The following is a 14228-nucleotide window of genomic DNA, read 5'->3' on the forward strand; positions in this document are numbered from 1 at the left end:
CTATTTTTTCTCGTCGGAGCCACACTTTTCTCACTTCTCGTCCTACCCACATATCTATTATTTCTCGTCGGAGCCACATTTTTCTCACTTTCGTCCTAGCCACATATCTATTATTTCTCGTCGGAGCCACACTTTTCTCACTTCTCGTCCTACCCACATATCTATTATTTCTCGTCGGAGCCACATTTTTCTCACTTTTGTCCTAGCCACATATCTATTATTTCTCGTCGAAGCCACATTTTTCTCACTTTCGTCCGACCCACATATCTATTATTTCTCGTGGGAGCCACACTTTTCTCACTTTTGTCCTAGCCACATATTTATTATTTCTCGTCGGAGCCACATTTTTCTCACTTTCGTCCTAGCCACATATCTATTATTTCTCGTCGGAGCCACATTTTTCTCACTTTCGTCCTAGCCACATATCTGTTATTTCTCGTCGGAGCCACATTTTCTCACTTTCGTCCTAGCCACATATCTATTATTTCTCGTCGGAGCCACACCTTTCTCATTTCTCGTCCTAGCCACATATTTATTATTTCTCGTCGGAGCCACACTTTTCTCATTTCTCGTCCTAGCCACATATTTATTATTTCTGGTCTGAGCCACATTTTTCTCATTTCTCGTCCTAGCTACATATATATTATTTCTCGTCGGAGCCACATTTTTCTCACTTCTCGTCCTAGCCACATATTTATTATTTCTCGTCTGAGCCACATTTTTCTCACCTCTCTGGTCCGAACTAGCTTTCGGTAGAGTAACCATTCGATTTTCAGGATCAGATCTTTCATCTGCTAAATTCACTAAACTTTTGTGTTGATACTTGATATAGGAACTCAAACTTGATAACACGTTAAAATTAGTGATTTTTCTAATAGAACTGAACATGTATTCTTTGATAGTTAATGTTGTATAACTTGGATATTTCAAACTTAGGATTTTGTTAAACAAAAATTCTGGTTGTTGATCTAGTTTATTTAAGTAGGTTTTAATACAAGTGTTAAACTAGATTATGGCTACACTTTAGAAATATCATAACAATTATGATGCATAAAAATACTATATGCTTTAAAGGAACAGTCTTTTTATAAGATTTAAATGATCTCATCATATTTTACATCGCAATCAATGTTTTTCTTCAATTTTTGATTTTGTACATAAAAAAGGAAGAAAATCGATATTTTCTTATTTTTTATTCTAAATTATCAAATTTTCTTTAAATAAATAAATATTTAATACTTTGTTTCTGAAAGACACATTTTTTACAGGTTAACAAACGGTGCATAAGATTTTCACATACAGATGTGTGATCTGGTCAAATAATCTGATCACATGATCTGGTCACATGATCTGGTCTAGATATCTGGTCACATGATCTGATCACATGATCTGGTCACAGGATCTGGTCACATGATCTGATCACATGATCTGGTCACATGATCTGATCACATGATCTGGTCACATAATCTGGTCACATGATCTGATCACATGATCTGGTCTAGATATTTGGTAATATAGTCTCCCAGAAGCGCATTCTTTTCTCCCAGTTTGCGGATTTTCTCATTCTCAAGTTTTGCGATATTTCTAGAAACTCCGGCACTTCAGGTAGCTCAGGTTCGAGCCGTAGGTTTCGGTCAACCTGGAAAATAACACATTATTTAATGAAAAAAATGCTATAGAAATAAAAAACGGTCATATTTGTATGTTGTCTATAGAATAAAATATTAATTTTGCAAAGGAGTTTTTGCCATATAATCAAATTTTCTAATCTCTACATCATTTCAACATTTTGGTGTAAATCGTTGATATTAGATTATTTGATATAAGAGAATTCAAAGTATTTAAGTATCTAAGATCTGCGAAGATATATGGAATAGAAAATCAGAGTTTGTGGCAAATACAGTAAACTATAAAATGAATATATTTTATTGATACTTATACACAGGGTTAACAATAGTTTACTTAACTTTAATTACGACGCAAAAATTTTTACATATAAGATTTAACGGTTAAATTATGTGCATTTTTGTTAATACATTTATTAAATAGATAGCAATAGCATTTAAGGGATTTTCTATATGATTTGTCAAAGAAAGAAACAAGGTTTATTTTCTAAGAATTTTTACGAATTCAACGTTTCTTTGCCAACTGTAGCTCACATTAGTGATTTGATTTTTACACAAAAAAATTAAAAATCTGAATTAGTTTTAAAATCATGAAATAGTATCACAAAACCTTAGAACTGGTGCAGAGCTGGGTCGGAGAATTTTTATCAAAAAAGTGTCCCATAGTTTTACTCCTTACTTTCAAGCATGATTCTTGGAGAATAATACAACTAAGTTGAAGTTGGCTCGGTGCACGAACAAATGTTTTAGATGAAAATTTGATATTTCTTAGAGTGTATGCATCAGTAATACCTGTGCCGACTAATGCTAAGAAGGAAACAAACTTTCTTTTGATAAGAGAATACAAACTTTAAAAAAACATAAAATGTTTACCTTTAAGAAATCTTCAATGTCTAGAGTTGATATTCTTAGAATTTTATCTAATTCGGCCTGAACAAATATTTTTAATATCTAATTTTTTGCAAAAAGTTATATTTGTTATAAATATATTTATTTTTACCTTTTTGGCCAAGTTTGTCCAATTAAAATCTGTATTTAATATAGATTTTGGTTTAGTTTTCTCCTCCTCCTCCTCCCCCTTCCCCTGGAGAGATGTCCTGGGCGACCTGTATACTGGATGGACACTAGCGTGGTAGGGTTTATTAACTCTAGGATTCCGGGGTGTTCCAGTTTTTACAAAATTAGACCATATTGTTGTCAACTGCCGGGATAATTCTAATAAATAAAAAAATTATGAGTAAAAACTTGTTCCAGAAATGTGTGCATACTGCTAAATGAGGCCGAATTTAAAGAATTTGAGCCTTGGCTTAAATACATTTTGGTCTCAAGATTTAAGCCGGCGCTCAATTAAAACCGGTTTTTGTCGAATTTGAGACTTGGCTCAAATTCATTAGATTCTGATTTTGATAATAGCTTTATCAGAACCATTCATTGGAACTAATTACTCGCCTCAAGTCTTTTTTAAAAATGCTTTTATCTTTGTGACCTAATGAATTAATTCTTTAAAATTTCAAACTCTAAATTTTACTAGATCTATCAGCCAAAGTTTCAATGATCAATGGTTTACACCACTAGGTTGAAAATTATTGAGATAAGGAGATAAGAACTCAGTGCCTAAGGAAAAAATAATCGAAAAAAAGCTTGAAAAAGAATTCCCCCCCCCCCTATCTGACGACAACCTCCATTATGGGACACCCACCCCCCCAGGCAATTGTACTTTGCCAATTTGTAAAGTATGATGGAGAAGGCTAGTCACCAGGATTCATAAACCCAGATTTTCAAAATAAAAAGTTTTATTTGAGAATTCTATCTGTAATAAACATTTCAGGGATTGCATGAATTCCTGGATCCCTAGGGATTCTACAGGGTATGAAGGGATTCAGAAAGCAGAAAGTGATGTATGTAACAAAGTCTTCAATTTAAAGAATTTATCAAGGTGCGATTTCAAGCATGTCATGTCCGAATCTAGATTTCAAGCATGTCATGTCCAAATCTAGATTTCAAGCATGTCATGTCCGAATCTAGATTTCAAGCATGTCCGAATCTAGATTTTAAGCATGCCATGTCCGAATCTAGATTTCAAGCATGTCATGTCCGAATCTAGATTTCAAGCATGTCATGTCTGAATCTAGATTTCAAGCATGTCATTTCTGAATCTAGATTTAAAGCATGTCATGTCTGAATCTAGATTTGAAGCATGTCATGTCTGAATCTAGAATTCAAGCATGTCATTTCCGGATCTAGATTTCAAGCATGTCATGGTCAAATCTAGATTTCAAGCATGTCATGTCCGAATCACAATATGGTCCCTTTAAATATCTATCTGAGCAATAGTCAGCGAGTTTTCTCCGTTTTTCTATCTTGTGAAATTCTAATAAAATTTTAACTTGTAAGAATTAATTGATTTTCAGCTAGAAAAATTCTTATTCATCCAAGGACATGCCACTCTATAAATGGCGAGTCACTTGATCGAATTTTTATGCGAAGTCAATTTAAGAGTTTGAATAAAGATCCTTAAAATTCATTTACATTTTTTTCTTCAATACTGTAAATTTTAATTTACATATTTAGATTCTAACAAAGAAACCGTTTTATTCTTGTGAACGTTTTGACCAAAAAACGAGGATTTGTAAAAATAACGTAAACAATCCCATTCAGTTCCAATTGCATTGTCTAAACCTAAACCACACATCTTAACAGAGAGATGCATTTTCCATTTTTTTAAAATTCTAAAACTACAATTCTAAAATCCTTTATTTTCTCACCAAGCAGTTTAAGTTTTCGTTAAATAACTCATTTGTAAACATTACAAAGGCGGATCTAAGCTTGGAAGATTAAACTTGTACTTTGTGAATTTACCTAATTCCTGAGCCGACTTCAACCACAGTTTTCCTGCAGGTCAAAACAGACATTTATAAACAAGATATCAAGTTAAGTGAAAATAATTCTAAAAACTTTTGATTAATTTTCTAAATGAAAAATTTTTCTTTAAGGTGAAAGAAGTGCAACGTAGGAGAATAATTCTAGAAATAATGATGATTAAGTTAAAAATACTTTTTACAGAAAACATAAAACATCTAATCCACTAAAAAAAATAAGTTGAAACATAGAGTTTGTCAAACTTCTAAATTTTATTGGTTGCTAAAAAATTAATAAAAATATCTTTAAAACCCCAATGTTTGTCTCTGTTTTAACCAAAGTTGTTTTGAATTTTAAATTCAACATAATTTTGATAAAAGATAATTAGTTTTTTGTCTTTTTTTATGCAGTGGCAGAAAATCGAGGTTGCGTGAGTTTGGACACATATTTTTCTCTCCAGAAAGATGAGAAAAATCATTAGGATAATTTGAGACCTGTCTAATCGCTACTTTTTTGCATTTTGACTAATTTATCTTTTTATTTATATAAATGTCGTAAGTTCCTTTATGTGTTGCCCAAAACAAAGGAATTTCAGCGCTGTGTCCCGGGCCCATCTCTCCCTCATAGCTGTACACAAACTGATATGTGTTCCCTCTAAAATATATATTTTATTATTAACATTTCTCATTAGTGTTGCTAGTTAGTGCAAAGTACATTGTAATGTCTTTGCAGTGAATATTTTCTGTAAAAAGTGAAAATCAGAAAATACTTTTTCTTTCGCTTCAAATGCATAATTACTGGACTTGACGGCTAATTAATTAGGTTTAAGTGGAACTCCAGTATTTTGCACTCAATGTAAATCTTTACACTGAAGTTTTTTAATCCTTTAGGTGTGTTCAAGGGATGTTCAAAGGATTTATTCTAGAAGGGGGGGGGGGGGGGAACATAATAAATAATTAAGCTTTAAAAGGGCAAGATAAAAACTCTCGAGAGACACCAAGATTTTTTTTGGGAACCTAAACTTTTAATCGTAGACCTCTTTTAATTTGCTGACAGATTTTTAGTTAGGTTCGGAGACTCTTAGATATTCAGAGGTACGCCTTTAACTTCATCGGAGATTCCCAATTTTCAACAATTAGGCATCCAAGACTTCCATTGGAGATAATTCATTTCAAAAAAGGAATATTAGGGTCTTCAGTATTGGATGATAGTGGGAGTCTCAAAAGTAAAGGAGTCTCCGATAGAAAACTTAGGGGCCTCCGAAGAAAAATTGGGGTCTTTAATAAAAAACTTGGGGTTTACAAGGGCTTTGCCCCCTGTTGGGGGTTTCCGAAAAGAGGCGTTTTCTAAAGTACTACAATGATGATGATTTATTTCCAAATTTAAGATATTTAGTTAGGTTTAATCTTGTTATTGAATTTATAACATGTCATTATAGTTAAATGAGAAATCAATTCAGTTAAGGTTATACATGGTTACCCGCAAAGGATGAGACTGTAAAGACGACCTAAAACAGCCTTGAGTTTCTTTAAATGAATTAATAAATGATTTGACAAAGAAAACAGTGTGTATAATTTTAGGAAATCATATATATATATATAAGGAAATAGAATATGATAATTCTGTACAGTCGTCTCTGACGCCTCTTTCTTAGTGGAAACCCTGTACAGGCAGTGCTGTTTCCGTGAGTACATAAACTTACCTAGTATGTTTAAGGTGATGATGAAGAAAGTTATGTACTCCGTATGAAAAAAATGAATCTGTGTACATATCAGTAATATTGTCAAGTTTGTCAGGACCTGAAACACATGTACGGTATGATAAAAACAGTACAGTACAGTACAATTGGTGTATTTTCAATAATGTGCTTACTATACCGTTTGAACAATATTTTTTCCTTTTTTTGTAAAAATCGTACTTTTCACAATTTACTGAAGCACTATCTATAAATCTATGTAAAAAAAACTTTAATGCATGGCATCATTTTAATACTGGCAAGTTTATTTTACCTTTTTTTATACAAAAATATAAAATATTATTTGAAATAATACGGACCTATATCAGTCACATTCCCGACATAAAAGCTCAAAATTTCATTAGCTATCTACTCCAGATCACGGTCAAAACAAGGAAAAACGAAGGATAATGTTTGCAATTCCGGTTCAAAGAAAAAACCTAAGATTGGGAGGGGGGGGTGTTTTCTTGATATTTTTTGTCACAAACTAATTTTTTTAATCCTTATATCGGTGCAACCTGATGATGAAGACTTTTTTATATTTCAAAGTAGTAATTCTGTTAGGTCAAATAGTCTAAGTTTGAAATATATAAGGTTTCACCATCCGGTTTTAAAGATAAAGAAATTAGAAAATTTGAGTTTGTGACAAAACTCAATTCCTGTGGTTTTTAATACAAATTTATTTTTCTACAGTCAAGTTTTGCGTAATTACATTAAATTAATCTAAAAATACGAACATATCTTCTGGAATAATGATTAGATAAAGATTAAAATTACAGGGTGTGTTGTAAAACGGGCATAGCCTTTTTGTGAATGTAAAAATTCACTTTAAAATACAAAGCTCAGTCCTTGTAGGGGAACAAGACAAATGTTAGCTAAAACAATATTTAATATCAAATTTAATAAATGAAGTTATATTTGATAATCGTGTTCTTCCTCTTTATCTCTCTCTGTAATCTCAGAGTGGTGTCTTCCTGAAATAGAATTGACAAAATTAAAATCTTTTCCCAAAATGTTTTGCTAATGGTACCCTTTACACTAAAAAACAAGTTGTTTGTCGTGTTTTTATCCTTTTGTAAAATTCTTTAAAAATTCTTTACTTTTAAATATGTTTTTTTTTTCACCAGCATAAAAAATGTAACAACTTTTTATCTTTTATGTATGATCTTTGAAATCACTAAGTTTCAATTCCCTTCGTTAAAAAAAATCAGATATCTACAGGGTTACCCACAAAGAATGAGACTTCAGAGACGACTGTACGGAATTTGCTTAGTATTTTTTTTAAATCCTTGATTCCCTACAACTGTAAACTTTTTTTTTCACCTAGTAAAGAAAAAGGCCCCAAAACCGGCCAACTGGCCGCCATTGCAGTGTAAAGAAGAGGATAGTCTATCAAACAAAACAAAAATCACAAATTAAAAAAAAATTTATTTTTGAAATTTAAAAAAACGTTAGCTTTTCTGCACTGGACTTTCATGATTTTTGAATTTTCCTTTAAAGAGTGATGTCACCATGAGACCTTCTTGTCTGTTAAACCCAAGAAGAACATCAACGTCTCTGAAATAATATTGTTTAGTATGCATAGTAGGAATTGTCGGCATTTACATTCGAAACCCTTTTAGATAGCAATCCCCGATTTACTACGGTACCTTTGAAAGTACAGGTATAAATTAGATATCAATGTTTTTGTTTTTAAGTGTTAATTTTTATTGCGGTTTCCCTTTGAAAGTGACTTTTGCATTTCTTTTATAAATGCAGAAATGGATAAAGGAACTGAGTTTTTGTCACAAACTCTACTTTTCTAATCTCTATATCTTTGCTACCCAATGTAGTAGACCTTTGATATTTCAAGCTATGAATTCTGTTAGACCAAATTATCTAAGTTTGAAATATCAAAGGTTTGCATAATCAGATGTAAAGATATAGGGATTAGACAATTTGAGTTTGTGACAAAAACTCAGTTCCTTTACAGAACTAAACATTTTATGTCTCAGAAAAGATCAGATTAAGGGTTTCAACGATACTGCTGTTAATCGGGCATTGAAATCTTTGCATGAAGGGTCACTTGGAATTACGTTTACAGTCTCTTTAATTCCAAAATTACATAAATTAATTACTTTCCAAAATACGATTTTTTGGACAAAGGATAAGAGGACTCTGTATTTATGGTAATCTTTTAATAGAGAAGAATAAAGATTGAATCTCCTTTGTATGACCCCAGTACATAGGTATTAATATTTAGTAGTTATTCAGTTTTCAAAATGGCATTATCAAAATACAAATTTTATGGGTCCACACTCAGCTCAGCTCAGCACTTGATAAATCATAATAATCAATAATATAAAATCAGCCATATAATTAAATACTTTGTTAAAGCATAAAATATCATCCTAAATTTTATATATCAACTAAAAGTATTTTTAATTTCAATTGATATGATGACATTTTTGTTTTGTAATTTTTCTATTTATTTAAATGTTTACCATATGTTTTTTTTATCAAGTAAGAACATACAATGAGGAGACCTGCAAAACTATGAAATAGAAAAACTACTGTTAGACTTAAATTATAATTTCAAATAGTTTAATGAACATGAAAATGTTTATACATGTCACAAACCCATTTCACTTAATATAGGTTGATTTTCAACCTACTTGTAAAACTATTTGCTTTATGACAACATCAAAAAAAAATCATATTGATTAAATGTCGTCTTCCTATTCCACAGTTGTAGTAAGTCTATTGTTACCGGTCATATTTTCCAAGTTTAATTAGATCTTTAGGTTCAGCAGGAAGAAAGGGAGAGTCGGAGAAGTTTCCATCAACAACAGGTTGGGACAGAAACTCATTTCTAAATAGACATAAAATCTAAATATTGTTGTTGCACTCTTATCTGGCCGAAAATAAAAGGTTAATTTTAAGCGAAATTACAAAGACGACTTTGTGATCTCTTATCTTCTTTAGATTTGTTTTACACTCAAGTACGTGCAAAAATAAATCGTCGTTGATACATATACATGTTTCTGTATTGATACATGTATACATGTTTCTGTATTGATACATATACATGTTTCTGTATTGATACATAGACATGTTTCTGTATATATTGATACACATATACATGTTTCTGTATTGATACATAGACATGTTTCTGTATATATTGATACACATATACATGTTTCTGTATGAAAACATTTTATTGTTTATGTTAGTTTCCTTACAAATAAAAATAATGAACGTCATACTTTTTTGCATGTAAATATAATAAATTGTGAAGTGAAACAAGAGGCGGTTACCACAAAAAAGATTTAATTTTGACTAGAAATTCTGAAATTGAAGAGCTTAGTAATATGAAAAAGTATATAAAAAGACATTGACCTGACATCCATCGACATTATCTCAGAAACCGGTTTCTTCCTCAAACAGCTGAAATAACTTCTATGTTATTTAGAGATTTTAAAACTTACCCTGCCTGGGATTTACGTGAAAAATGAGAGAAGACTTGAAGGTTGTCATTAATTTATTAAAGAGTATGTGAGCATAACTTAATGCCCGATTCAAAACGGTACATTTGTATATTGGTACCGTTGCGCATAGGGTGTTGTCGGTTATCTTTACAAGAAGGGTCACTTATAATTACGCTGACAGTTCTATGAATTATAAAATTGTCTTTACATTCAATTTTTTTTGTAGGTTTTAAAGTTACAAGGGAGGTATAACGCAACTTAAAAAATATTACATTTTGTCAGCATATAGCTTGAAAAATATTACATATTGTCAGCACATAGCTTGAAAAAATTAAAGATGATCCTAAACCCGTCTCTCATCTGTCATGTTTTTTGGGGCACCCTGTACTATATTGTGGATGTTATGACAAGTCTGGTTAATTTACATATTTATGGATTTCTAAACTGCATCCACATGTCCATCATTTGAAGAGAAATTTACAAAATTTACAAACAGTAAACCTAATTATTCTTTCATAGATATTAGATATAAAAGTTATGTAAGTTATTTTTCATAAATATAAGTTCATAAAAGTCGACAAGTAAATGGTTTATAACTTTTATACACTGTATAATTCATAATAAAATAGAGATTTGAATATTTTAGCCTGAAAAAATTCGATATTAAAAAACCTTTGTAAATTAGTTTTTAAATCAATTTTGAAGGATTTATAGTAAGGTATACATTTTTCGGGTCTAATTTTTCATATTTAAATTTACAAAAAAGTTAAAGATCTCTATATAAACTGTTAATCACTTTTTTATTTGGTTTAATCGTCCCATAAATGAAAGCTAGAAATATCGGCAGACCAAAAATAAAAAATAAATATTTCTTTTAGGTTTCTTATGAAGGTTGTATAGTGTATACCTAAGTTGTGAATCTACATCAGTACACCCAATCAGAGCTGCTGACTTAGCTCCAAACCTAAAATTAGCAGTCTTTCAAATAATCAAGTAAACAATTATTAACATTAAACACATTATTGACTGTCTGTAAAACTACTTGACTGCAAATGTAAACCTACTTGACTGCATCTGTAAATCTACTTGACTGCCTGTAAACCCACTTGAATGCCTGTAAACCTACTTGACTGCATCTGTAAATATTCTTGACTGCCTGTAAACCTACTTAACTGCCTGTAAACCTACTTGACTGCCTGTAACCCTACTTGACTGCATCTGTAAGCCTAATTGACTGCCTGTAAACTTACTTGACTGAATCTGTAAGCCTAATTGACTGCCTGTAAACCTACTTGACTTCATCTGTAATCCTAATTGACTACCTGTAAACCTACTTGAATGCATCTGTAAGCCTAATTGAACGCCTGTAAACCTACTTGACTGCATCTGTAAGCCTACTTGACTGCCTGTAAACCCACTTGACTGCCTGTAAACCTAATTGACTGCATGTAAACCTACTTGACTGCATCTGTAAGCCTACTTGACTGCCTGTAAACCTACTCGAATGCATCCGTAAACCTACTTGACTGCCTGTAAACCTACTTGACTACATCTGTAAGCCTACTTGACTGCCTGTAAACCTACTTAACTGCATATGTAAACCTACTTGACTGCCTGTAAACCTACTTGAATGCATCTGTAAGCCTACTTAACTGCCTGTAAACCTACTTGACTGCCTGTAAACCTACTTGACTGCATCTGTAAGCCTATTTGACTGCCTGTAAACCTACATGAATGCCTGTAAACCTACTTGACTGCCTGTAAACCTATTTGACTGCGTGTAAACCTACTTGACTGCCTGTAAACCTACTTGACTGCATCTGTAAGCCTATTTGACTGCCTGTAAACCTACATGAATGCCTGTAAACCTACTTGACTGCCTGTAAACCTATTTGACTGCGTGTAAACCTACTTGACTGCCTGTACACCTACTTGACTGCCTGTAAACCTACTTGACTGCCTGTACACCTACTTGACTGCTTGTTCTGGTGAATATTGATGATAGCTTGGGGAAAACCCTCCAACTCCACTGTGCGCAATAATTCGCTTAAATAATCCTCTAAACAAAAAAACGTTAATTAAAAATTTTTTAAAGTTAATTTTTTTATTTTGTAAACTTTTAACAAATATTTTAATTGTTTTGGTAAAACTTGGTGTCACTTCTTTACCCAACGACTTCATAAAAATGATGATAACAATGTTTTTGTTTACAAAAATGAAGATAAAAACATGTCTCCCGATATATATCTGTAAAGAGATTATTATGAATAACCTCGAATTTAACAATACTGGTCTGAAGTCTAGACACAAATATTATTCAGATCTAGAAAACTACGTAGGAATGGTAGAATATTCCAGAACAGAACATAGAAAAACTATTTCAAGGATGAAATAAAGATCCAAATATTAAATGTGTAGTTGTTATATTTGATTAGTTGTTTAAATACCAATTACCAATTGCTTTCTATAGTAGAATATTTGATCACTATTTGATTCAACTTGTGATTCGCGAGGCAGAATCGACAACAAAGACGACATTGACTAAATCATCTGTGAAATATATGTTTTCTATGGGTCAAGAGATTGTTAAAAATGAAAAACACCATCTGTTACCAGCTTGTAAATAGGAACACATCTGTTACCAGCTTGTAAATAGGAACATATCTGTTACCAGCTTGTACATAGAAACATATCAAGAGTTCAGAAAATACTCTTACTTGCAAGTTCACAACCATTCGAGAAAAGCTAAAATTACAATTTCACCATGCGAACTTATTTTTCTGATCATTACTCAATTAAAACTTTAATAAAACATTCCTTATTTTTCAATATATATCATTTCAACTTGTGCATTACATTGTACAGCTTTATACCACTAGAGCTGTTACCTTGGTACACCCTGTACACTTGGAGAATACTGTAACTATAGTACACCCTTTGCACCTGGAGATTACTGTAACTGTAGTAAACTCTGTATACCTGGAGATTACTGTAACTATGGTACACCCTGTATACCCGGAGAAGACTGTAACTATGGTACACCCTGTGTACCTAAAGAGTATTTTAACTATAGTACACCCTGTATACCTAGAGATTATAACTGTAACTGTGGTACACCTTGCATACTTGGAGAGTACTGTAACCATGGTACACCCTGTATACCTGGAGAGTACTGAAATTTTGGTACACCCTATACTCCTTGGAGTACTGTGACTATGGTACACCCTGTATACCTGCAAGAATACCGTAACTATGGTCCATCCTGTATACCTGGAGAGTACTGTGACTATGGTACACCCTGTATACCTGCAAGAATACCGTAACTATGGTCCATCCTGTATACCTGGAGAGTACTGTAACCATGGTACACCCTGTATACCTGGGAGTACTGTGACTATGGTACACCCTTTATACCCTGCGAGTACTGTAACTATGGTACACCCTTTATACCCTGGGAGTACTGTAACTATGGTACACCCTGTATACCTTGAAAGTGGAGAAACTAAATGATATGTAGCTGAGAAGCTTCCAGCACTCTGACCCATCAATGTAACCTGACCCGGGTCTCCTCCATAGGATCTACGAAATATTTAAAATCAGTCAATCAGATATTTATCTATAAATCATATATCTGTTTATATTTAAAAGAAAAATAGAAAAGGTTAGTTTGTAATACTTGGTTTAGATTTTAAAAGAAGTAGTATTTTTAATTGTTAACTATGCTAGGATATTTAAAATATGTATTATTTATATTTTGGTAGCTTTTTTTTTTCTTTCAGATATACGTATTTTTTCCATTCATAACGTGTTGTATAATGTAGATACATAAGTAAATATTATTCTTAAATTCTGTTTTTATAATTGGATTAAATTATGTCTTAATTTTCTCTTAGAAAACAATAGAAATTATTATGAGATAATATAGGTCAAATATTTCCATAATATCTTTATTATAAGAAAATAATAGAATCCATTTTCCACTAAACAAGAAAATTATTTTCTGATGAAAAAATATTACGTTTTTCTAGACAAAAAATATCCAGCCAACAAATAAAAATTAGTCGTAAAATATTTCACGGATTGAGTCTCATTTTTCTATCTCAATTTTGAGACAAATAGTTACCAAATTTTAATGGCAACCTTAGTCTTGTTCTAAAAGTGTGGGGGAGGGGGCATTGCACAAGTGCCCACCCTTTTCTGTCTAAATGGGGGGGGGGATTAGTACTATTATTCCCCTGTATAGAATAACTGAATGAAAGTAAAAATCCCCTTGAATATAATTTCTGGGCACTGTTGATGTAATTAGAGCTTTGTTTCTTTTGTTTCTTGTCTCGAGCATAAACATGGAGAATTGGCATGAGAGGAGAATTATAAAGTAAAAGATCTAGGTCAGTCTATAGACAAGGCAGTCTGGAAACAAAATGGTGTTTGCCAAACTAACTCTAATTCATGAATAACATGTTTGCACGAAAACTCCAGTGAAAACCAGAAAACAAGGGAATTCTCGTCGACATTATGATAGTTGGTTATTTACTAGTTATT

General features: G+C 32.1%; 1 protein-coding gene across 3 annotated transcripts in view; it reads right to left on the reverse strand.

The window, feature by feature from the left end:
* Positions 1–954: 954 nt before the first annotated feature.
* LOC111696571 (liver carboxylesterase 1) overlaps positions 955–14228 on the reverse strand; it is a 38951-nt gene continuing 25677 nt past the window's right edge. For all 3 annotated transcript variants that reach the window (XM_023466209.1, XM_023466211.1, XM_023466210.1), the window contains exons 19-33: positions 13173–13265; positions 11659–11745; positions 10594–10650; positions 9598–9645; positions 8969–9070; positions 7712–7776; positions 7543–7608; positions 7156–7193; positions 6540–6588; positions 6187–6283; positions 5047–5138; positions 4485–4517; positions 2626–2840; positions 2499–2555; positions 955–1639 (exon numbers count right to left, since the gene is read on the reverse strand). In XM_023466209.1, coding sequence (XP_023321977.1) covers positions 1499–1639; positions 2499–2555; positions 2626–2840; positions 4485–4517; positions 5047–5138; positions 6187–6283; positions 6540–6588; positions 7156–7193; positions 7543–7608; positions 7712–7776; positions 8969–9070; positions 9598–9645; positions 10594–10650; positions 11659–11745; positions 13173–13265 — 1240 coding nt within the window. In that variant the 3' untranslated portion in view covers positions 955–1498. The remainder of the gene's footprint in view (positions 1640–2498; positions 2556–2625; positions 2841–4484; positions 4518–5046; positions 5139–6186; positions 6284–6539; positions 6589–7155; positions 7194–7542; positions 7609–7711; positions 7777–8968; positions 9071–9597; positions 9646–10593; positions 10651–11658; positions 11746–13172; positions 13266–14228) is intronic.

This window comes from Eurytemora carolleeae, unplaced genomic scaffold, assembly GCF_000591075.1.
Source record: "Eurytemora carolleeae unplaced genomic scaffold, Eaff_2.0 scaffold71, whole genome shotgun sequence".
Classification (NCBI taxonomy): Eukaryota; Metazoa; Arthropoda; class Copepoda; order Calanoida; family Temoridae; genus Eurytemora; species Eurytemora carolleeae.